The 25,976-nt window shown below is 36.5% G+C and overlaps 1 protein-coding gene across 1 annotated transcript; it reads right to left on the bottom strand.

Annotated features, from left to right (window-relative positions):
• Positions 1-25,709, bottom strand: LOC148063383 (MAGUK p55 subfamily member 7-like). The gene is made up of 18 exons (XM_087811757.1): positions 25,700-25,709; positions 25,390-25,508; positions 24,185-24,262; positions 21,329-21,409; positions 18,148-18,282; positions 16,225-16,306; positions 16,074-16,159; positions 13,812-13,886; positions 12,506-12,702; positions 12,388-12,446; positions 12,290-12,301; positions 12,036-12,080; positions 6,267-6,431; positions 3,269-3,349; positions 3,110-3,203; positions 1,534-1,642; positions 1,165-1,308; positions 1-231 (listed from the first exon to the last, which is right to left on the bottom strand). Exons 1-18 carry the CDS (start codon positions 25,707-25,709, stop codon positions 1-3), a joined length of 1,803 nt encoding a protein of 600 aa, XP_087667883.1.
• Positions 25,710-25,976: the final 267 nt, after the last annotated feature.

Raw genomic sequence — 25,976 nt, forward strand, 5'->3', positions numbered from 1 at the left:
TTAAATCCAGCCGGACACGTGACCGCAGCTTTTCCGAGCCTGTGCCGGGGAAGGGCAGATCCACTCGGTGGGAATCCACAGGACTTCCGCCTCTGTGACCCGCTTGAGATCGGCCTTGAGCTCCGCGAAGGCGACGGCGATGTCTCCGTTCACGATCACCTTGTCGAAGAGCCGGCCGTACTGGGCCTCCATGGTTTTGGCCAGATAAATCATGTCCTCGAAGTCCTCCTCCTGAGACCAGAAACCAGGGACGTTAGTTGTTCTACATCTGTACATGGTTTGATATGAAATCTGGGGTTACAGCAATGAAGGTGAAAAGAGAGCAGAAGACAGCCATGATGTCATTTTATATGTTGGTTTGTTTTGCTATTAACCGGCAGGAACATTTTCTTATATAACTTTATTACCCTCCCTCAATAACCATGGAAAACCTGAAGGCTTCTGGGTAATCTGCCATTTCAACCCGATCTGAGTAAAAAGCGACCCATGGGCCTCTTTTGGTTAAATTTTAAGATTCTAGAACTAGAACAAATAATAAAACTGAGTTCTGGTTTGAAGCCACACATTTTACTTGTACAGGTGAGAAAGAGATACACAGAGTTTACATGCCTGTCATTTCTGAAGCACAGAGCTGTTAGTTCGCTGTTATATTTTTGTCCCAGTTTCGCAAAGCTTTTAATGATCTTGCTCCAAAAGGTTTCAACCAAAACCCAATGTGATTAACTTATTATCGCTTAAGGTCAGGGTTAGCATTGGTTAAAAATGTACTAATAAATTCATATTTAAACTCTAAATATAGGTATTTAAAGGTGATTGTTTGAGGCTCTTTTCCCTCCTTTAAAAAATAATTATATCTTGTCCCTTAACATAATTTGAAATATATTTTGGCATGATGTGCCTTTATGAATATTTGAAAATGAAACAACGTAAACTGAAATCACTTTATTTATAACGTCAATGAATAATTGCTCTTGTTGAAACCCCGACTTACTTAACATTTTTGACCTTAACCCTTAATTTTTTCAAGGCTCTGTGTCTTTATTTGACATGTTGCTACAGTCATAGTATATATTTTTGGGTCCTCCAGTAATGTAATTGGTCAGCCCCGATCTAGACCATATCTTTACACAACAAATGGTTTGTGTTTTGTGTGATTGCACTTACGGAGAAGTCCCTGACTGGATTCTTGCCTTCATCGTCGCAGATAAATTTGGACTTCCGTCTTGTCAGACGCAGCTCCTCGATCCGCGGCGGCTTCACAAACACCACGTACGGTTTGAATTCTGACGAGTAGACATGTTTTATCTTCTGCGTAGAGCAAGACAAAACACAGTGTCAGGCGAGCACGTAGAGATACGATTTTGACCCGGCAAGCGGGTGAAATATCTGACTTTGCTTTATTTAAATACTTAAGGAATTAAAAAACTTTGTCTTTTCCATCATGACATTCCTCTGAAACTTTTGGCTTCTTGACTTTATCTGCTGCTGTCCTGATACAGACCTTACAAGTCGGTGCTTATGGGTAATACTCACACTCGGGTGGATGTCCAGAAGACAAACCTTTCCTGCCGTCTTCACTTCCTCAACAGAGTCAAGACTGATTCCATAGTAGTGACCACTGTATCGCCCGTATTCTACAAACCTACAGGGAAATAAAGGCAAAAAACGGTTGTAAACTGTGATATTTTAGGGCATATTCTATGTATACTTTGTTTTGTTTTTGATTTAAATAAAACTGTATTATTTTCTTTTCCAAGGAGTGATTGTGTACACATGTTGATTTTCCTCTTTGTAAACGGATACATATTCAATTTAAGATTTTCAGTAGTGGCTAAAAAAATTGACGCTTTAAAATTTTGTTCTGTTAAATTTTTATCTGATCTTTTTGAAGGTTTATCTGATCACTTGTATGGCCTTTAAGTGCTTCTCAAGAACTTAAATACAACAACCTTGGTTTGAGTTTATCAAATACAATGAATCCCTAAAATTAATCAAATTGCATGTGACTGTCTAAAAAAGTGAAGCCGATTAAAAGTGCAAAGCCGTAGTTTAAGTGTCCACTTGAGGCTGGCTGCAGAAAACATCTACACAACCAGCCAAAATGCTGACTTTTATGGCATTAAAACATATTTACAGACTGGTTTAAAAAAATAAGTGGTCATAAACATTGAGTAGATAATGAGCACACACTGGATTTGGGGTCATTTCTGTTTTTAATCGTTTCCCTTTATTTAATTTTTATTTAATTTTAATCCTCATCAATTCCCTTTAATTTACAGTGGCAGTGGTTGACTTGACTGACTTGTGTATTAGTTGCTATAGCTACCAACCAAATAGACGTGTTTTCAGCACCCTATTATAATTCTAATCTTGAGTGGATTTCCAAAATGGCCGCAACCATAGAACGCTTCTAAACAATGTTTCGGTAATAAATGTGTCACAGATACACTGTCCATATTTTATACAGTTTATGTGGCTTTATTATCTATTTTTCCTGGCAACATCTTTACTTTATCAACACAAAATCTACTTTTTTCTGTTAAAATGTAAAGGCTTTGTTCTTATCAGTGGTCAGATATGAATATCTTGCGAAGACACTCCTTAAAAAAATACATTAAAGAACACTTGATCGTACTTAAAAGCACTATCAGTGTCAGACCTATAGACGCAGGAAAGATAGATTTTGCTGCTTATTCTGCCCTCTCCGTTTAGGATATGTATGTATCAGAATAGGAAACTTTGTTTGCAAGAGGTGTCAGTACAGAATACAATAACTAAGTACACAAAATAATACCATAATAAGAAATAATAATATATATTAATAACAATTTTAATTGGTGTTGTAACTTCCCTACTCCTGCACTTGTTTACCAATGTTTGTCGTTGTTGATATATTTATCATTGCTTCATTTATTATTATAGCTTATTTTATTTTGTTATCAATTCATATGTGTGTGTCTTAATATAATGTGGTCAGTCAATGTTTTGCTAACTGCTGTAACAACCTACATCCCCCCTAAGTGGAAATAATCTTATCTTATCTTGAAAAGCAGGCATTAAAACCCTTCCATCTAATAAAGGAACATGTTTATCCTTGAAAATATCAAACCTCTGATTGAGAATGTCTTCTTCAAACTTGTGGAGCGACACGAAGCGATAGTCCTGCCCTTCTTTCTCCTGCCTCCTCGGGCCTCGCGTGGTGTCTGATGGATTTTTAAAAACCGATGAGAGGATTATGGACGTGCGGGTCGGAACCTCTGTATCTTACACGGGACGGCTACACCGAAGCGGTCGGGGTCAAAGAGCAGCAGCCGCCTCTTCAGTTCATTGACGCCCACCCCGCTGGGACCTGAGAAGCGAACATCATTCGACACATGGTTAGAAGGTGGATTTATGTCGAACATCAAACAGGAGCGATCAGGTCTGTATTTATCATCATAGGGAGACTCAGACAGACAGAGCTCTGATTTCATTTTGATTTGAGTCTGGAAGTTAATCCCCGACCGTGCTATGCTCCTCAAAAAAAATCCAACAATCTAGATGCTACTTTCATGTCTGGAAAGTCCATACGGGCAGCTATTCAGCGCAACGGTCGCACATTATCAGTGTCATGACGGTGTAGGATGCTCTCGCTGCAGCATCTGGGATTTCCTTCTCCACCGGTCCAGATCATATCTGGGCGAGCGACGTCCGACAATAGGATTCCTGACATACCTGCCTTTTCCATCACAGCGGAGCATGAGCTCAACACATAACAAAATATCAGGTTTATACCCTCTCTGCTCGTACATCCCTGATGCCTTTAGCAGGAGCGCCTTGAAGCACCATCAGTCGGATTTCTGTCTTCACATTTGTACTTTCCTGATCTCGGAGCGAGTGGCTGTCACCCTCGCCAACCGTCCCCGGGCACTAATCGAGTCAGGTTTCATTTCAAAAGTGGCTCGATGATGCAAAGAAAATGGGATACATTTCCGAAACTGACCGGCAGAACACGATCCAGCTGCTCCTGTTTAAGCTATACAGGTTCTGGTTTCCTGTCTGTATTTCCAATAAAATGTTTTTTATTATTACGCTCTTAATGATGACCTCCAGTCAATAGAGAGTCCTCGGATCTGATCCAAGTTCAATCCAGCGCAATTAAAAAGTCCAGATCGAAACACAAGCTGCTCTTAAAGTGATAGTTCATTCCCAATTTTTTTAATTTAGTATTGAGATTATCTTACGACTAATAAGTTACTTTTTAGAGTTGTAGACAAAAATCTATGTTCATTTCAATGTAGCAACTGGAGCTCAGTTGTCTCCATGTTCGTCCAAAAAGACACTTAAAAACATCCAAATACCTCCATACTGCTCGTCTGTAACACCCATCTTGTATTGAAGCCTCGACAACAGGAATTGTTCCGGAAAAATGTAAACAAGTCAATATTATAAGGTTTTTTGTAGCAGAAGTTTAAACAATAAAATGGTACACAGACAGGAAACACTCTTAGGCTAAATATCATGATCGCTTGCATAGGACAGTAGACTGGATGCGCTCATAAACAAGCTTTAATATAGATTTTTTTTTAAATTGCAGTTCAATTTCTCATGTCAAGGCTTCACTACAAGATGGACCTTACAGACGAGCAGTATGGAGGTACTTGGATGTTTTTGAGTATCTTTTTGGATCAAGATGTAGACAATGACAAGACAAGAGCTCCAGCCACTACATAAAAATGAACAAACATTTTTGCCTATAACTATTAAATGCAACAGATTAGTCGGAAAATATTCCCGTCGACATGAATGCGAGTAGAAAATGAGTGAAGTTTGAATTTTGGGTGAATCATTTTAACGTAGCAACAGGAGCTCAGTTGTTGTCGTCTTCATCAAAAAGACAAATTTAAAAACCTCCAAATACCTCTATACTGCTCTGTTACCTTGAACTCTTAAAAGTAATAGATTACTGAGCAGGGTGAGTAGAAAATGAGTGACACTTGAATTTTGGGTCACTTTAACTGTTCCATTTAGACAATGTTGGCTAAAATCTCAACAACCGTGCTCTCCAATCTCTCTCTGGATTCATACGTCTATTCATTTTCGTTTCTGGTGTTTTCCTCCCCCGACAAAGCTCTATATTTTCCTCTCTCTTGTTTATATTAAGTGACATTTACAAAGACTTTCAGCAAAGTCTCACCGGTGAAGTCCCGGCGGACACATACAGATCCCAAATACAAAGAGCAGACCTCTGGCAGCGAAGGGGATCTGGGTGGGCCACTCGGTAACTCAAGAGAACGCAATATATTCGGACTTGGGAGTGTCGTTAAAGTGTTTACATGGTTCTGATGGGAAATAATTATTTTAACATTCAGTAGAGTAGACGCGTAAATCTTCAGTTATTTCCTACTTTTCCTTTCGATCGACTGTAAAAGTGAAACAGACCGCGGTGTGTTCAGGAACAGAACTAGACCTTGAATTAGCCTAATGAGGCCAACAGTGACACGAGCGATGATTCCAAAGTAGCTGACGTACAAGTACTCGGGCACTTCATCAAGACTTACAGGATAAAGTTTTACGTCCACCAATACTGTCATCCAGAAATACCTTTTTGTTACAAACTACTGTTTGTCTGGACCGCGGTCAGTCGGCCTGCTTTCCATTACTTGGAAGGTAGTACTGCAAAGTAGGAATGTGATTGAACCTATGACTTTTTGAGACTTTAACCTCTAAAATCCACATTTTTAACAATTTTTTTTTTACATATATTTCTTTGGATTTTGAATAAGAAGAACCTATTAGGCATACACTTGACTTTCTTTATACAGGAAGTAGTTTTTGTACAAAAATAAATCTCCTTTTATGTTGAAAGTTACAAATATTCTCTACTTAAGTATGTGACAATTTTTGAAACAACATCTTATTCTACAAACTAGTTTCCTCTTAAAAAATGGAATAAAAACGTTCAACTTTTGTCTGCTGTAGAAGTATTTTGCTGATATTTGCAACATTGTGTTTCGTGTCCCTAAATGTGGCTAAAAGGTCAACGTGAAATAGAAGTATTTGGGTCAGAAAGGCAAAGATGTGCTAAAAGTTTGCCACATGTACTTAGGAATTCAACCTTCTCACCTTTAAAACAGCTGTTAATAGCTCTTACAGTCAACCCGACAAGATGTTTTTACACACTTGTCACAGATTTTTAAATAAATCCACTTTTTAAATTGCATTGTTTATTTGTAATACTTTTCCCCACAAGTTAAATTAAAAGGTCATTTCAACTCCTCACTTACCGACCAGGACGACGAGTCTGTGCGGGTCTTTTCTGTGGGGGACGACCTCCACGTAGGTGGGCGGTGGAAGAGAGACGTGAACTCCAGAGCTCCATCTCCTGGAACGAGCGGCCTCCTTCACTAAACTGCTTTTCTTGCCCAGACGGAAGCTTCGTCTTAAACCAGCTGTTGTAAAGAGTGTCAACAAATGTGTATTAGTCGGTGTGTGATCTTTTTTTTTCTGGCAAAAGAAACATTTTTGTTTAAAAAAAACCCAAAAAAAGACAATATAACTTTGACAAATCAAATCAGCAGAAAAAGCAAGAAATTAAACAGTATCAAACCATATTAACAAAAATAATTAAATGTATTTTTGAAGAAAAAAAGGAAAGTACCTATGCTTAAGATCTATAACTTAAACGATTAAATGCATGATATTTATCTTAAAAAAAAACAAGCAAATTTCAACTATAATCAAACAATTTTTTAACTGTAATGAAACGTTTATCAATTGTAATAACATTTATTTTGAGATATAATAAAAAAAAATTCAACTTGATATCAAACAATTTGAACTATAATCCAACTATTTTCAACTGTATTCAAACAATTTTCAACTGTAATCAAACATTTTCCAACTTGATAGAAAATAATTTGAACTATAATTCAACTATTTTCAACTGTAATCAAACAATTTTCAACTGTAATCAAACAATTTTCAACTGTAATCAAACATTTTCAAACTTGATATCAAATAATTTGAACTATAATTCAACTATTTTCAACTGTAATCAAACAATTTTCAACTGTAATCAAACATTTTCAAACTTGATATCAAATAATTTGAACTATAATTCAACTATTTTCAACTGTAATCAAACAATTTTCAACTGTAATCAAACAATTTTCAACTATAATCAAACAATTTTCAACTGTAATCAAACATTTTCCAACTTGATATCAAATAATTTGAACTATAATTCAACTATTTTCAACTGTAATCAAACAATTTTCAACTATAATCAAACAATTTTCAACTATAATCAAACAATTTTCATCCGTAATCAAACATTTTTCAACTGTAATCAAACAATTTTCAACTGTAACCAAACAATTTTCAACTGTTATCAAACAATTTTCATCCGTAATCAAACATTTTTCAACTCGAAATCAAACAATTTGAACTATAATCCAACAATTTTCAATTGTATTCATACCATTTTCAACTGTAATCAAACAAGGTATTTATTTATAAATGAACATTTCTTCTTTTGCCCCATTATTCATTTAAAAAAAGACATTTTACCACTTTTCTTCTTTTCTGAACATACTATTCTTAATACTTACTTACATACTTCCTTTGAGTTTCTCTGTTTATTTATCATTAATTTTTCACATTGCTCTTTTTCCTTTGAACATTTATGCAACATTGAATAAAACACTTAAAAAAAAAAAGCGTAAACAGTGGTTTAGTTACAGGAACTAAAATAACCTTTTTAAAATGTATGGTTTGATAGATGTATCAATATGTTTATTTAACCTTCCTTGGCGATCATACCACAAAACTTGGGACCTCAATCTCAGTTGTTAAAAAGAGGTAAAAAGAGAACATTGCGAGGGAAACAATGTGTCAACACACTTGACTAGGACGACATTCTAGAGAACCACACCAACCAAGAAGCTGGTGTTGACCATCATCATCCATCAACACATTCAACCGCACTATTCACAGCTCGGAGATGATGATGATGATGATGATGACCCGAGAATCAAACATCCCAGAATAGTCTGGAACCACCGCTTTGTAGGCCGCCCCGACGGTCAACGTTTGCCATGCGACTGTGGTTTTGGCCCCGACGAAAACGACTTGCTCCCCCTTTTTTTTTTTTCTTTTTTTCTTTTTTACGACGTTAACTGCTGCTCAGGGCCGATGCCAGGCCTTCTCTGACATTAACTGTAATTTGACTTTGTAAGCGCGTCTGTCCGCTTCCTCTTGGGGTTTTATTCGAGCAACACGAGCCGAGATTTCAAACTTTTACTGACAACGTCTGAGGAATATGAGTCGGTAATACATATAAAAACCTAAACAGAACAGCAGGCCAACTCTTACTCTTTATGAGCGCCGAATAAAGTTTAGAGACAAACATCTTGTAAGCATCAATCTCGAGCTATTCTGGCAGTAAAGATGTCGTATGTCACTGAAAATGCTGTTAACCAGAAAACCTTTTTTGGACCCGCGACAAGATTGTGATGCTGGGTATGAAGTCAGAGTGACGGCGGAGATAAGAGCTGTGAGGGAAGAGATAATGTGGAACGTGAGTCACGACTGATTCCAAGATCTCTTTAGAACACGACTTGTATGAAGGTGTGACTTTGGAACTGATCCTTGAAGTACAATTAAAAGTGGTTTTTCTGCAGTTTCTGCATGCTTATTTGTAGTTTATGAGTAACTGTGACCTAGTCTGACATGACCACCCACTTTGAAGTGGTGGGATGACGTCCAAAACAAGGAAAAATTGGTGATAAAACAAATACTTTAAAAGGTGAATCCAACAACAAGACATTAAGGGATAAATTATATCTTAAAACATGATTCTCAGGGGTTAAAATATTTAAAAATAAAATAACTTACAGATATAGACTGATTAATTAAAAGGTTCAGAGGTTGAAAATTAAATGTTCTCCACATTATATTCCGTACCTGCTGCGAGCGGTCATCAAAAAAGGGACTAGACACCTTGAAAAAAAGGTAGCAAAATATTTCAAAGATAGAATTTAAATATAAGGTCTAACTATATTATGTCAATAAAAAAAGGTATAAACTGTTGTTTCTTTTTCATATTGTTTATATTTGTTTACAGTTTTCATTTTTACTTTAAAGTCATCATTTTAGCTGCACTACTTTCTTTATATTTTTATACATTCACACTTTTTTTTTTCCCAATTGTTCATCAAAATTCAATGTTTGTTTTTTTTGGCAATTGCCAAGCAACGACATTTCGTTGCCAGTTTCACTGTTGTGTTGACAATAAAGGAAGTCTTTAAGTATATTTGTAAATTAAAAGTATATTGTTTAATATTAAATTCAGGTTTACTCATATTTTTTAATTCAGAAAAGAAAAAAATGATAAAAAACACTAAAGAAAATAAAAAAAGGGACAAGAAACAAACGATAATCTGTCTAATCTGTCAACCCCCCGAGCTGGTCCCACCAGGGAGCCATCAACAAAGGGTCCGGTTCTGCTCGAGGTTTCTGCCTACTAAAAGAAAATTGTTTTTTTTTTATTCGCAACTGTCTCACTGTGATTCACTCATTGTTGATTCACTGGGATCTATTTTTCTTTTTTCCTATTTAGTTAAGTTAAGTTAACCCAGGTGTTATCTCAGGGGACAAGGGATACCATAAACACATTTGTTTTAACACAAGAGTTAAACTGTAAAGTGTGTTGAGATCAATTTTATTATTAAATTCTAAATCAAATTGAATTGAATAATAATGTTTATGGACTTGTAATGAATAATAAATATAAACTAAAATGTCAGAAAGATTTTGAAGTTTTCCTCCGACCCACGAGGGCCCCCGAACCACATCATATCCAAATAGTACGTCTTGTTTATACTGATACCCTATACTGCCTGTGTCAAACTCATGGCCAGAGGGCTAAATCCAGCCAACCAAGTAATTTTATGTGGTCTCAAGATTAAAGTAATGTTGATGTTGGTGTTTAAGTGTTGAATGAAAAAAACACCGAGATAATTAAGATAAATTGACCCTCAAAAAATGAACTTACTTACTTCTTTTAAGGTAAATATAAAAAATATTTTTGGCACTGACTATAAGATTTTGGCCTTTTGTGTGATTGAGTTTTACAGTAATCTCTGACTGTTCAACCCTGTCTACACTCTCTTCTTCGTCTTCTAGCTGCTTGAGGTATGTAGCTGCTCATCTGATTTTCACATCATCACTATTCTTACTTTTTTCATTTTTTAACTTGTAAAGTTTGTTCTTCCAATTGGATTCAAACTGTCACAATCGTATTTCAGGATTTTCTCTTTCTTTTTAATTGTATTTGTTTTAACTCAGTGAGTTTTCAACAAAGCATTTCGCAATAAATCCACCATTGTGTTTCCGCAATTAAACTAATTCAATTTTTCTTTCCCTCCGACGACAAAACCCATAACAACACAAGCTTCAAGTACAAATGCAGATGGAGCTTCTTTGTTTCCATGGGCTTCACTGAAAACATAGTCAAAGTGCCGCTGATGCTGGATCTCCACAGGACTGTGATCTACTTTATTGTGTCGTTATCGCTGCAGAGACCTCCTTGGATTTAGATGATGAAATAGATAAAAAGTTGTTCTTAATGATTAAGCAAGACTTCCGACTTTGAGCTAAAAACCAAATGAATGAAGTTCACATCTGGGTTTGGACCCTGTGACCCCAAGGTAAGGTAGAGTTTTCGCCTACTTTAATTTATCTTTATAATCTTAGTCTCGTTGATGGTCCTCTTTCTTTTGGCCGCAACAATGTCATCACCGAGTAAATGAACACTTTACTTCCTGCTGTCTTACGGAACATTCCTTTGACTTTGAATTCTAGGTGGCGCTCTTTTCCAGTACATTTTCCTGCCTATCCTATATATTACAGGTAGAAATCAACACTTCAATCTTATCACTTATCACTAAGCTAATAATAGATAATAATGTTGTTTATGCTCATTTTATTTAAAAAAATGAAAACTTATTTTAATTATATTCTGACATACATCATACAGAATAAACTAAATTATTTAAAAACTAAAGGAAAACTATTAACCACCTGTCCTCTGTACCAGAACACCAGAGATATTTTCTACCAAATTATCACAAACACACACAAATACACTGCAAAGAAAAATTAAAAATGAAAATATATATATATAAAATATAAATATCAGAACGTTTTTCAATGAAAATATAGTTAATCAATGTGACGACTTCTACAAACATACAAAATGATCAATGTTGATGATTATTTTAAAACTAATAAGGGATAAAAAATAATAAATAAAATATAAAAAGATAAATAAATGTAAAAAAAAACGATGGGTCGGTTATCTCAACTCTGTTCCACCCTGCCTGCGCTTTCTTCTTCACCTCCTCCGATCTCTGCCCATTACTTTGGATGAATTATCTAGCGTTTTTACTTTTTTTTCAGCTCATAGTGAACGACACAATTGTTGGTGCCCCTCGCTAAAGGATAAGACTATACTAGAAATGTTTTGTTTTTTTACCAAAATAATACTTAATTGTAACCAATGAAAATCTGAACTGTTGTTCCTCACAATTAAATGAAACAGGCCTGGAAAAAATGATGGAACCCTTAACTTAATATTTTTTAACATTTTTCAATAACAGCATAAGTATGATTTCTGTAACTGTTGTTCAGACTTCTCTTTCTCACATCACATCATAATATTTTTTTTCAATCAGCCATTCTGTCTTATTTTCTTAAAATATTTTATTTCTGAGCTGATGTGCTTTGGCAACAAGTTGTTGGATCATTTCCATATAGTTTTTATTCAGTATTTTGTTTGTCAGTTTCATGTTATTTCTGTGACAATTGTGGGATTTTCTTTCGGGGTATCAACATTTTTTTGATCCACTTTATGTAGCCGATGACTCCCAGTGGACGAAAAAAACCAAAAAAAAACCTGCTCAACCTCAGTAGATGTGCTAAGAAGGAATCTCTCCACCATGGAAAGCCTGTATTTAAAATAATAATAATAATGTACGAGTGAAGAATCTCACCAATGTGGATCCCTGAGATGGCTCGGTAGTCCTCCTCCTCTGAGACTGTAAAATAAGAAAAACATACCTTCTCGTCTTCTCTGAACATGTGTTTTTCTTCTCATATTTGTTTTTTGGAAACAAACGTTTTATTAAAAAACAATATAGTTTTTGAAGCATTCTGTTTTTTATGAGGTGATAGGACGGCAGGGAATTCAGCTTTAGACTCACGCAGACATGTTTAGAATCTTGACTGAAAGTTTGAATTAAAGTACCTTCTCGTTGATCTTGGGGGGATGATGTGAAAGAAAAGCAGAAGAAAAACAGTTATTCTCTTTAATCTTCTGGTAACTATTTCATATTTGAATGATACCTTTTGATTTGAGTGGACGAGGGTTGAACAAAGCTCGGGGTCGCTGCAGGGCGACTCTCCTGGAAAACATCGCCCGAGTTCATTATCTCTTCTTTCATAAACATGGTTTTCAACTCGCCTCTCGTGAAGCTGCCGCGAGGGGACGAGTCCGGCCCGAGTCTGACCCTCTTTGACCGGACACGCCTGCCACCAGGTGTCGTCTTCATTGTCCACGATCTGGAGGACGTCGCCCCATTTAAAGGCCACAGCCGCGGCCTTACACGGGATGGTGGGGTCTTCTTTGGGGTCGTAGTCGAAGAGGGCCCGAACAAACAGCTGCAGAAAGAATTGTATGCAATTATCTCCATTACTTTTTTATAATGTAAATACATGTACAGTACATGGATGTGATTTTTTCTTTTTTTGTAAAGTTGATGTGAAATATATATCATGACATAATCTCCAAGACAATATTTACATATAAATAAATTGGGTTCAAAGAAAGTCCATCAAGCCACACAACAAGAAAGTCATTGTAGGTGACGGAATCGTCGCAAGCATGTGACCTGAGTCTGCTCTCTCATTGGTTTCTTCACCTGTTGAATTACAATTGTTCTTAGGATCTGAATCAGATCAAAAGTGTGATAAATCAGAATAAAAATAAATAATATTTCACTGTGATTCACATGCAAAAGAAAAAAAAACCATATAGAATTATTATCAAAATGTCTAGTTAAAAAAGAAGTATACAAAATTGTATAAAAAAAGGTTTGACATTTAGCTTAAGACTTTATTTATTCTTTTCAGATTTCTATTTGTTATCTTTTGGATTCAAAACTATCTACCTCCCTACACCAGCAGCATTAAAAGAAATATCAATTGACAATTCTTTGAAAAAAAACAGAAAACATTAATTCAAATGCAAAAATAAAAAGGTGAAAAAAACTACACTATACTTACTTTTATTATTTTTAATCTAAGACTTTTGTAAAGACATTAACTGAAAAGGTATTTTAATTTTAAACGTTATATGTTTGGTTGCCCCTTCTGGTTTGAAGGAGAACTGCAAGACTAAGTGCAGCGACGTTCATTTTCTTAGCAAGTCACGTTCAGAATCACTTTGTGACGATTGACTAATCCAAGCACCACCTTTAAGTCATGTATTCATGTTAATAAATTCACTTTTGTTAAGTTTTTAACTTCAAACAGAAGGTTTTTTTTGTATTTCACTTTCACTCCACTAAGGTGTAAACACACATCAAATAATCTTTCCAGACATGGAACTAAAAAGCACCGTCTTGACTAGTGTTGTTGTGGATGAACTTGCTGGCGAACACACAGCCATTTGTTGGCTGGAATTGACTTAACTGTCCAAAACTAACAAAGGGTCTAATCTCAGTGGAGCAGCAAAAAAAATGTTACGCCTAGATACTACTTTATTTTACCTTCTTCTTTTTGGACCTGTCCTCTTCCTTGAAGGCTGGTACGATTGTGAACGTGACTTCACCCTGAGAGCGAGCCTGAGGAAGACAAGACATGAGTGTGCGATCTGATGTTGAATTGGTCCATGACCGACCAATGAAAAAGAGGAGAACGGGTTCGAATTCTTGCAAAGGATGTAGGAACATGAAATCTCCGGGAATGTCCCTCATAAGTTTTTTTTGAACCACATTTCCATTGCGCTGCCTGAACGTTATCTCATTTGTTGAATATGTGCGTCCATCCATTCTCGACGAAGCTTTGACCAGAGGACATCGTTACACACTCTTATTAGAACGTTATTAAAAACACAAGTGACTAAAAATACAATGGTAGCTGTGTATTTAATAAAATCGGAGCTTTGCCTTCTCGATATTTTCCTGGCGACCACAATTCAATAAAAAATCCCCCCCCCCTCAAAACAAGTCCTGCCGATGATATATTCCTTCCACTGATCACGATTTCAGTCAAGCTAAAAAAAGACATTATATACTTCATTATCCAAAAACTCCTTTCATTTAATATAACGTCTACATGTGGTTTATCAGCATCATCAGACGATCTAAAAGATACAGTCTACGGTTTTTGTTTCTACCCTTTTTTTTTTTTGAAGCTCTCTGCTGATTGAGTGGTTTTCTGATGAAAGCATCTGATATCAAATGATATAATCGTCCCAATAGGTTTCCCTTGATGAGTGAAGACGTTCCAGGTAATACAAATATCGCATCATTTTAGAATTGGGGGGAAGAATTGACTTAACTGTCTGTTGAGTTCAATGTTACTACCAGATACTGTTATGCTTCTTTTATTGTCGTTTTATTTTGTTTAGCCTATCTCAAAAAAAAATGGCACTTCCAAGGAAGATTCAGGTTTAACAAATGGATTCTCCATTCCATCAAAAAAAAGAGATCAACTTTCATGTGTTATTGTTCTACAATTTTTTTCTGTAGACGTGGTGTTCTTCTTAACCCTGGTGTTATCTCAGGGTCGTGGGGACTCGAAGGCCCGTAACAAATGTGTTCGTGGTATCCCTTGTGTTGTCTCTGGGTCAAGGTCTTCATCTTCGTCTAAAAAGACACTTACAACATCCAAATACATCCATGGTGCTCATCTGTAACGTCCATCTTGTATTCGAAAAGGAATTGTCTCAGAAATATTAACTTAGTCTATATTTAAGCTATATAAACGGGAAGTACTCCGGGTAAATTTCGCTAGCGCTTACAGAGCGTATATAGTATGGATGGATATTTTAAGTGTCATTTCGGCCGAAGATGAAGACAAAGACAACTGAGCTCCGGTCACTACATTAAAATGAACAAATATTTTTGTCTATAACTCTCTAAAAAAGAATCTGAAAATAATCCCAACCCTTAGTTGACATGAGCGCGAGTAGAAAATGTGTGAAGTTTACATTTTGAGCGATCGCTTTAAGACTTTGTGCATGAATTAATGAGTTTTATTTCCAATCTCAGAACTTTTGGCAAACAGTCCAAAAAAAGAGAAGAAATCATGGAAGTTTAAATATATATTACACATGTTAAATATATTTTCATGAATGAATCTGTGAGCTTTAAAAAAGGGTAAAATAATTTAGTTCCTTGGTCTTTCGATTTGTCTCAGTAATTTTCTGCAATTCTAACTGTAAAAACAAAGAAACTGCTTCTGGTGACAAGAATTATATAATTTTTGCTTCTAAATTTTTATTTTTTTTATCAGGGTAAGTCCCTCAAGACTTTGACAAACATCTGTAAAATAGGCGGGATTGATATAAGACTCAATTTCTTTTTTTGACTAATAAAAGGTCAAAATATTTTTATATATTTGTATTGAGATTTGAGGAATGAAATGTCTGAAATTAGAGTGAAAACACAAGTTTATGGTTAAAGATTATTGTTTTATTTATCATAGTTGTATCATCTTTAGACAGGGAGACAATGAAAACAACAAAATATAAGATAGAAAAACTAATAGTTTATATTTTGAACTGAATCTTATTTTTCTTATACATTTTTATTTGTGTTTTCTTATTTTGAACTGACACACACTGGAGCAATAAATTAAAGAGATTTTTCTTGGAACTTTAAAATGACTTATGAGAGATGTAAAGAAAATACTGGGGTTCATGGATAATGAGGAAATGACGAGGACAGGTGTGACTTTGGTAAATAATAAGATAAGTTAAGGGTGAAACAGCTGATCGATACAGGAGTGAAATGTAAAGAACCAACCAAGAGAGGAAGGATTTCCTTCGGCTTCCTGTCCTCCACTGAGACTCCATTAACCTCCTTGAGCTCATCTCCTTCATGGATTAAACCTACAACCCAAATAACTTAATCCGGTGAAATTGATGATTCATCTGCGATAACAACAGGTACTTACCACTTCTCTCCGCGGCACTTCCTCTCATGACCCTCGCCACGACGATAGCTCCCGTGGACTCGTCCTTCTTAATGGTCGCCCCCTGGAGGACAGTCATTAATGAAATAATGTCAAAACCGGCATGTGGATTCCATTACACTTCAGACCGAGGCTTATTTGTATTGAGACGGAACCGTTTAACCCAGCTGCCGTCATGTAACACAAAAAGGCAAAATGGAAATTGTTATCCGAATCAGCCTCATTTAGTCCAGATGTTATTGATGTATCGCAAATCACGGTGGAAAGAGAGTCTTGTGACTATAATCAGCACTCGCTGGGGTGTAACTGTATTGTCTGGAAACAAAACATGTTGTGTCCATCAAAGAGTGCGTGTCAGAGAAAGGTCACTTTTCTGCTAATCTACTCTTGGTATCAATACAAACGTGTGTTTTTGATTATCAGGCCCTCGGAAGAAAAGTTCCCTTGAGAAATGCTCTTACAGACACACAAGCCTTTGTCCACTTTAATCTTGATTTTAGTCTTTTTTTTTTATATTTAAAAGTACATTTCATTAGCACTTGGTTAAAATGAGGCTTAAAGATTAAGCAAATGTTTGTTTTATTAATTGTAAATTGCTAATAAATCAAGTAATTTATTTAAAAATAGAAGTGAAAGCAAAAGAGAACGATATGTTACGTTAAATTTGTTTGTTAAAATCTAGTTTTATTCATCCAAATATTAGCTCCTCCCTGGATATTTTATATTTGACATGTATATCACTTCATCCAACGCAAACAGAATTGATGAGATGATCAGTTTGCCAGACAGATGAAGAAAAACAGGCTGTTTTCCTCTTCTTCTCCTTCCTGTCAGTTTACAGCTTTCTCTTTGGCTTCTTCCTCAGCTCATCAGCTCCGGCTCTCTCGGGCCGTCTGAATGTCATGAATGTGTTCACTTTGGGAAATGGAGAATCTCAACTTTGACTCCCCTGGATATGTTCTCTGCATGTCAAATGTTGTTGGACAGATTTAGTGTTACACGCTTGTCAGGACGTCAGGAACACTCCGCGAGTGTGAGTGTTACAGGTCGACTGACTGATTACACACTTTTCTATATCATATTTCTTTTTCATTTTTTGATCATAGTTTTATCAACTTTAGAAAGGGAGACAGTGAAAAAGAAAACAAATATATACAAGAAAATACTATAAGCGAGATATTTATATTTTGTACTGAATCTTATTTTGCTCATATTTGTTTTATCATGTCCTTTTTTTTTTAGCTTGTCTAATGTTTTGTCATATAACGTTTTAAATAACATCAATGCAGCGAAAAGAAGTACTGAAGTGTATTGTATTTGCCCCTTTTTTCTGGATCTTTTTTCTTTTTTGAGAATTAATTACGAGTTTCTCAGTGATATATTTATGGGGTTTTTTTTCTGGCTAATCTTTTTCAATTTCTCATACTTTCATTTTTCTGTTTTTCATGCTATTTTTTTTTCTTTTTTTTCATGCTTCTTACTTTCTTTTTTTCCCATTTATTTTCCTTATGTTCATCATGCAATTTTTGGTCAATTTTCAAGCATTCTCTCTGTTTTTTGTGCAATTTTTTTTTATTTTCGTGCCAATTTATTTTCTTTTTATTTCTAAATATTTTCTGTTTTTCTAATCTTTTGTCCCTGTTTTCCGGACAAATATTTTTCCTGAATTATCGAGATCATTTGAAATAATGCGTGGCCTCTGGGGGATGTGTGGCGGCTCCTTTCTCTTCTCTTTCGAGTTCTTGACACACAAACACAACAAAGGAAATGAAAATAGTTTCGCCTCAATGTGATCATAAAGCCTGATGAGGACGATCTCAAAATATGTTAGAAAGTTGTTGTTTCTTTTGTCATTTTATCCTTAAATACAGATATAAATGAATTATTTCACATCCGTCTACAAACCAGAGGCTCCTTGGTCTTGACCAGACTGACAATCTTGACCGAGTCCTCGTCCTCCTCCAGAACTCCGTCAGCGACCGCGGGCAGCGTCGGCTCAAAGTCTCTCTGAGCAACAGCGTCGTGGACATAAAGAAGACTCTGGGATGAAGCAAAGAAATCCGGTTATCATTTAGAAGACACGCTTGATCGTGGATGTAACTCAGTTTCCTGAGTCACGCTCGATTAGATAAAATAATAACGACGGAGAGTCAGAGTTGGCTACAAGTTTGCGGCGTTATTTTAATTCATTTTTGGTTTAATAAAGGGTTAGTGTTGGGATTGATGATATCATAGTTTCTGGATCCATTTAAAAAAAAAAAAGTATTTGATCCCAAAACGATGAGCGTCTTATCTTGGGCGACCAAATAATCCCTCAAAAATGTGGAAATGATCTTCACAGCTCAAGTGTGACAAGGAAGAATCGTTAAATATTATTGTACTATAAAACATGCAACTATTTATCGTGTAGAGAGATAAATATTATGGCGACCTCTTGACTGAAAAGAAAATCCTTCCAAAAATGTGCAAGAAGTTGAAAACAGGAACGAGCGATGGAATCAAAGCTTGGTTAGGGAAAATAAATCGCAAATGTTTTTGCTGTTTTTGCATATAGAGATGAATTAATACTAGTCACAGTTCATGGCCACAATATGTGTACAATTAATGTTATATAAAAGTTAAATGCTTTGCTGGAAAAGGAGGTTCTAGCATTAATTCAAGCTACTTAGGGCAAGAGGTAGGGGGAATTTTTTTGAAACCCCAAAGTCCAAGGGAAACTCAAACAACGATGTAGACCTTTTTTTTATCTCATAGAATTTTGCTGATTCAGCAATTTACAATTTACTGCCACTCTGACATAGTAGTGGTTGATGCTGGAAGATCACAACAGGAGGTACACTCGCTTTTTGGTCGAACCCTGATCACGTCTATGTATGAGTTTGAGTAGGATCTGACTTAGACCCGATGAGGAAGTACTCCACCTCTTGCCCTTGGTAGCTGGGATCATGGTTTTGCCCTCTCCAGCTAACCCAAACAAAAGCGTTATTTCGTGACCGAAAATCCGATAAAGTTTGGCTGCACTTTCATGAACCCATCCCTGTCAACACTTTCAGTTTGTCGCAACCCCTCAGTCTGGTTCGTGCTGTTATGACAATTCTGATTTTGTTTGGAAACGTTCTGCCAGCTAGCGGGCCACCAGGGAGCAGCAGCCGCCCACACCCGCCTGCAGCCCGGCGGCTCCTAACAACACGCATCGCTAACAAATACTTTTCCAGAGCAGGAATGTGAATTGATCTACGACCACAGACAATAACCGGATCGTTTTCTTGTCGAGAAGAAAACATGATTGTTGAAAGAGTCTCTCAAAAGGCACCGCAGTTGATTTCTGACATAATTAAAATGCTAACATGGCAAGTAGCTTTTGGTCTTTTCCCCAAACTACCAAATACTATACCCGTCACACTGCTAACAACAATTCTGAAACGTTTTGTCAAACACTTACTTTTAAGAAAAGAACAGAAAAACTGGAATTAATGTTAATCAATAACTAGCTCCGATGTCTCTGCGGTTCATTACTCCTCCATGTGGAGAATGATGAAGTGATTTAATACATATTTAACAGATGGAAGAACTTTTTCTCTCCCATTCTTCGTGAGTCATTGAAGAGAGGAATCGTTCAAACGTGGAGAACTCATGTTGACGGAGCTGAGCGAGTGACACGAGTGATATCGTCATCCTGGACTTGTACGTCTCGTTGTCATCTTCTTTTGATCAACTTTCGTTCGTTGACAGATGCAGTCCATCCTCAAGTGTCACGTTTACAGGCACACGATACTGCAGTATGTGCCTATGATCCAAAACACTTTCTGTTGATTTTAAAATATATATTGTGGTGAGTAAAACTTTATTTTCTATATTGAGTTATTGAGTAAGATCTGTTTGTTTTTGTTTTTTGGAATGTAAAACAATTTTGGTGGGTTACCAGCACTTTTTTATCCTGTCAGGAATTTTTGTGATGTGATTGCATAGTTGTAGTTGCATAGACAATACTCTAACGCTAACGCTAACGCTAACGCAAATGCTAACGCTAACGCTAACCCTAACGCTTACGCTTACGCTTACGCTAACGCTAACCCTAACCTTAGCCCTAACGCTTACTCTAACTCTAACTCTAACCCTGACCCTTAAACCTAACCCCTACTCTAACCATAATCATATATCTAGCCCTTACCCCTGATCCCTTACCCTTATCACTAACAAAAAACCTTCCACCAACCATACTCCTACCCCTACCCCTAACCCGAACCCTAACTATAACCCCTCACCCTCACCCTCGCCCACACCCTCACACTACCCTACCTTACCAATAACCCTTAAACCTAATCCCAACTCAAACCATAACCCTAACGATAATCCTCTCCCTTACCCTTAATCTCAAACCTTTAACTTTAACCAAAATCATTACCCTAACCTAGCACTGTACCCCTACTCCTTAACCAAACCCATTTCCCTTAACCCTGACCCTTACTCTTACTCCTACTCCAAACCATACCTTTACCCTAACACTAACCCTTAAACCTTACCCCTACTCTAGCCATAATCATATCTGTAGCCCTTGTCTTGATCTTTCAAGTATATATTTTATTGGGGATTGTTTTGATTGTTTAAGCACGTTGTGACCCTTGTCTGGAGAAGCACTCTTTAAATAGAAATTACTTACCTTACCCCTAATCTCTAGCCTTTAACACAAACAAAGATCTTACCCCTATTCATACCCCTAACCCTAATCCAAAACCCCAACCCTTCACCCTTACCAATGCCCGTATCGGTACCCGTACCCGTACCCTTACCCTTAACCTTAACCTAATTCATACTCTTAATATAACCCTGATTCTAACTCTGATCCTAACCTTAGCACACATTGAGTTTCACATGGCCTAAACATAAAAACAACTTGTGGCGAAAAAGCCAACTACATGCTACATATTTCTCTTAGAATAATAGCTTAGTTGAGATCCAAGGCTTTTCGTCTCGAATACAATTTGCATGATTTAGGACATAAAAATACTTGGACCGACTGGCTTTTGTTTAATAGGCATGTTAGAGGATGGAACAAACCGTTGCAATGGAAGAAAAGACTCCTCACCTTAAAGTGGGGTTTGGAAAAGAGAGCAGCCAATTCTTTGACTTCATTAGTCCAAGTATGGTTCATCAAGTCTTCAAACAACTGCAAATAAACAAAGGAAATATTTTTTATCATTCACAAGACGATGGTCTGAAACATTACTTCTGTTGGTTTGTGGTGTTTTTTTAGTTTTTTTAATCTCTTGCATCTTTCCCTAGTCATGATATTGTCAAGGCTGCACCAAAAAAAAAGAAAAGTCAAGACAGCAAGTGTAGTGTTGGCTCACTCAGCCGGTCCTCTCAAGCATATAACTTGTAATGACTTCTACTGTTTCAAGATGTGGTGGCACGCTTCGGAGACACAATGCATGAAGGTCATTAGTTTCCACTGTGAGCAAACAGAAGCCTCTGAGGGGAAACAGACGCTTGGTTTGGCCCTTCCAGTGGGTCTCCATGATTTAAGCCAGGCGGGGAGCGACTGTCGCGTTCCGAGCAGAGGCAGGAGTCGGTATGGAAACATGGACGGGATCTCATTTAGCACAACAGTATCATTTCAGCGAAATACAATGGAAGACACTTCAGTTTATAATGTTTAATTTAACGGAATTTGTAACCATTATAATTTGTTACATAAATACCTTATCATAAGTAGTTTTCTTATCAGAAATAAACAGTACCTTCAGATCACAGTTTACGGTTTTTCACAGTTTATTATTTGCTAAGAGTGATAGGCATTTTACGTCCGCATTTTGGCTCCAATCTGACCCAATCGTGACCCAAAAGTTGGTCACTTAAGGTAAGTCATGGACATTTGCTAAACAATGTAAATTAAACTGTATATTAATAACTGAATGGATTATAATAGACCGACAACTCTGACAACTAGCTAGTATTATTCCCGTTCTATTGATGATTACTGTCTGAACTGTTTGTTTCAGTTCCTCTACAGTAACTTTTACTCTTACTATAAGTCAAGATATTTGTTTCAGTCAAGTTTACTTAAAAAACAAGAACCTCTTCTTGTGAAAATGAGTGAAAAACAAACTTTATTTGCGGTATTGTTATTGTTTTTATCTGAAAGTCGGTAAGAAAATGGGACCCCTGGGTTAAACGCACAGCACACATTTAAGCAATTGCCAATTTTCCTATAACAGAAGTGTACTTAAGTATTGTATTAATGTACGTAGGATGTGTGAGATGGGATTAGAAGAACTCACATATATGGGCTTAACCACGTAATATACAACTAGATTTTGTAGAGTAGTATAAGTACGTATAAGTACGGTTTATTGCCCCTATTTTTTTTTCAATGCCCCAATATCTTGATTTGGTTTCGCAGCTGGTCTTAAAGTGATCGTCTCATTGGGTCGAGACTGAGAACCACTACCTACATGAAGGATGTAAAATAGTTTCTCCAAAACTAGCAAAAGATTTTTATTGTACAAGAAATACCATGCATAACATTAATCATGACTTGCCATAATGAACCAAACAAGTGGTTAAAATCGCTAATTATATGTTCCTCTAAATTCATTTTTTCTTTCTTACTTTACAGCTTAACCCCTAAAGGGGGTCACGTGGGGGCTTTAGTCTATCCCAGTTTCATCGGACGTTAGGTGGGGGACACCCTGGACAGGACACATGTCTGTCTTAAGGAAAAGAAATACACACAACCATTCCCACACACGCATACCTACGGAAAATTTCACTGAGTAAACCCAGTCTTAACTTGACATAAAAAAACTTATTTGAAGCTATTTTAGTTTGTATGGCACAAGCGTCAAACACAAAATCTGGCCCGACCTGGTCATTACAAATAGTTGCAAAAAAAGCTTAATAGAAATCAAAGGGTAGATAAACAAGGGAAAAAAATCTTCGTACTCCTTTTAAAAAAACTATGTGTGGTGTTTTACTGTTTCTTGCTCTATTATTAATACTATTTTATTTATTATACATGTACAGACGTCCTGTCCAGGGTGTCCTTCACCTCTCTTGCCCGAAGAAATTGGGATGGGCTCCAGCCCTCCCGTGACTCAAAAAGGGAATAAGCAGTAGAAAATGGATGGAGGGAAAAAGGTTCATATTCTACACATGTTTGAAATAAAATGTATTAATCCATCAAAATGTACGTTTGTTTGGTCACCTTGTGTGATTGAGTTTGTGAGCCATAGACTGAGGGATTAGAATTATATAACAGCTTAGGCCATTTTAAATACATTATAGCGAGAAAAGTATGTCCATGAATGGCCTAGATTTTTTTCTGTAGGCCTCAATGACCAATAGTTGGATCCACATTTTTTGTATAAATTACCTAGGCTTAAAACATTTTTTTGATATGTTTGTTCAACAAAGTAAAATTTGTCCTGGAAAACGCCAAAATGTACCATCTTGCTCTAGTTCTTCAACATAAAAAAAGGAGGTGCTCAGAGCTTTGATCGTGATGGGGTTAAAGATGGTTCTATAAAAGAACAGATGGACGTTTAGAAAAGTTAAAAGGGTTCGGAATTAAGATGATAGTTGTAACAGTTAAGTCAGATAAATGGGTGTTTGGGGGACGAGGAACAAAGAAGACATTTTGAAATACGATTACACCTTAAGGGACCAGGGGATGTGTTTTGGGTCTCGGCCTCAGTGGGAGTGCTCTCTGTCGCTTTATCTTAAATCCGACATTAATTGTAGTCCTCCACCTGAAATATTAGCCGGAGCACAAAATGATTTTAGCAGCCACCAGACTTCTGCTCTGTCCTCGGTGAACTTCCATGACAGTGTTGACAATATTCGCTCCGTCTGTGTGGACGGGGAGGAATCAGCGCAGGAGACGATTGATGGACGATGTGTAACAAAGTGTCGGCGAGAGCTGTTTGGACGGGCCACTTACGTCGGAGGCCAAATCCATAGCGTGCTGCTGGACGGGGACGAGGCTTCGCTTCTCAAACTGCCTGAGCTGCTCGTGGATCTGTGTGGACAGTTAAGTCAAGCAATAGACCATTTCCCCGGAGGGAGAAAAAGCACTTATGGAATATCCATAAGCATAACATCGTCCAAATGGTGGCTCGAGAAATGCTTTATGAAAGCAACTTAAAAAAAACTGTTGACAGTAAAATGTTTTTAACTATAAAGGATTAAAAGAAATAATTGTGTTTGACTAATTTAATGGCAATAATAGGCCGGATATTAGTGCATGACTTTCTGAACTACAACTAATATTAAGAGGTTAAATATCTTTTCAATTTAAGGGAGAGAAATCCATTTGAAATAAATTCGTTATTTTACAATAGTTCGATACTTAAGCAACTTCTCAAGTGCATCAATTTAAACGACTCCAAAATTAAAAAAAAAAAAAAAGATAATCTCTAAATATTTATTTAAATATCTCCCGATTGTCTGCTGCCTGTATCATGAATATTGTTTAATTAAATGTAAAGTATATATATATTTATATTTTAACCCTTGTGTCATTTCAGGGCCAAGCTGACCCGAAGCCCTGGAAACAAATGTGTTAGAACTTAGATAGACTTCATTAATCCTTCTGGAGATCTCTGTTTGAGGTATCCCTTGTGTTGCAGTGGTGGAGGTTGTTCACCTTTAAGCAACACAAGGGATACCTTAAACACATTTGCTTTCGGGCCTTCGGGTCACCTTGACCCGAGACAACACAAGGGTTAATCATACATATGCCAGTTAATGGTAATGCCTCTTATTTATTCTAATTTATTGTATGTATTTAATTAATCCGTTTTATTTCATTAGTTGTGTTTACAAGGCTGGCAATAAATGTTTTTTGATTCTGATTTACAAAAATAATTGTATTTCTACTATGACTTATTTTAACTTGTTGATGCTACTTCACTTTAATGTTAAATGATGCTGTTAGGACATTAAAAATACTAATTTAAATTTCTAAAAAACAAGTATATTTGTGAAAAAGAAGAGTAATGGAAGAGTTTGGGCTCTATATGTTTCTCAATTGAATAAACACATTTATAGAAAAGCTGATAACAGACAACTAAAACACTAAAACAGTTGTTCTTCTAAGCATGATGACAAAGGACACGTAAGTTAAAAAGATCAACACTTTCTCACCTTAAATAGCAAATGAAGCTTTTTCTCCATCAACATGCTGTGGAGGAAGCGATAGTCCTCCTCTCGGTCTGTGACGGAGCCACATATCACTGAGATCCCCCCAAATAAAACATTAGTACCTTCACGTAACAACAGATGGTTTTAACAACAAACAAACAGAAACAAGAAGATGGACTACAACATATAGCTAAAAGCAGTTACAACAAAACTTCTGGCAGTCAGTCATCCCTTCAATACTGAGCTATGCTGCCCTCAAATGGTGATACTTTCATGCAGCTGCAAATTTACTAAATACATTTGAGTAACTCACCAGACGTCATCCTGGACATTTCAAAGTTCTAGATGAATATATCTCTATCCATCAACGCCCAGCCGACCACAGTGAAACTGAAGCAGCATCCGTTTTTTCACTCAATATCTGTCAAGTTTGACCTCGATCAAGGCAGCAGGGGATCAATACTGGGGCGGAGACATCATTAATTTGTCTGCACTTTATGTGACTATGGAATAGAACTGTTTTACCTGTTTTTTTATTATTATTATTATTGTTATTATTATTATTTTTGATTTAATGGTCGTTTAAAACA

The sequence above is a fragment of the Callionymus lyra genome, chromosome 16, assembly GCF_982586985.1.
Source record: "Callionymus lyra chromosome 16, fCalLyr1.hap1.1, whole genome shotgun sequence".
Taxonomy (NCBI): Eukaryota; Metazoa; Chordata; class Actinopteri; order Syngnathiformes; family Callionymidae; genus Callionymus; species Callionymus lyra.

Bases quoted from the DNA above. Each gene is read 5' to 3' on its own strand.
- LOC148063383 (XM_087811757.1), bottom strand. The intron at 24,263-25,389 runs GTGAGAAAGTGT...CTGTCCACACAG, and splicing joins AGCTTCATTTGCTATTTAAG to ATCCACGAGCAGCTCAGGCA. The intron at 1,309-1,533 runs GTGAGTATTACC...TGCTCTACGCAG, and splicing joins TTCTGGACATCCACCCGAGT to AAGATAAAACATGTCTACTC.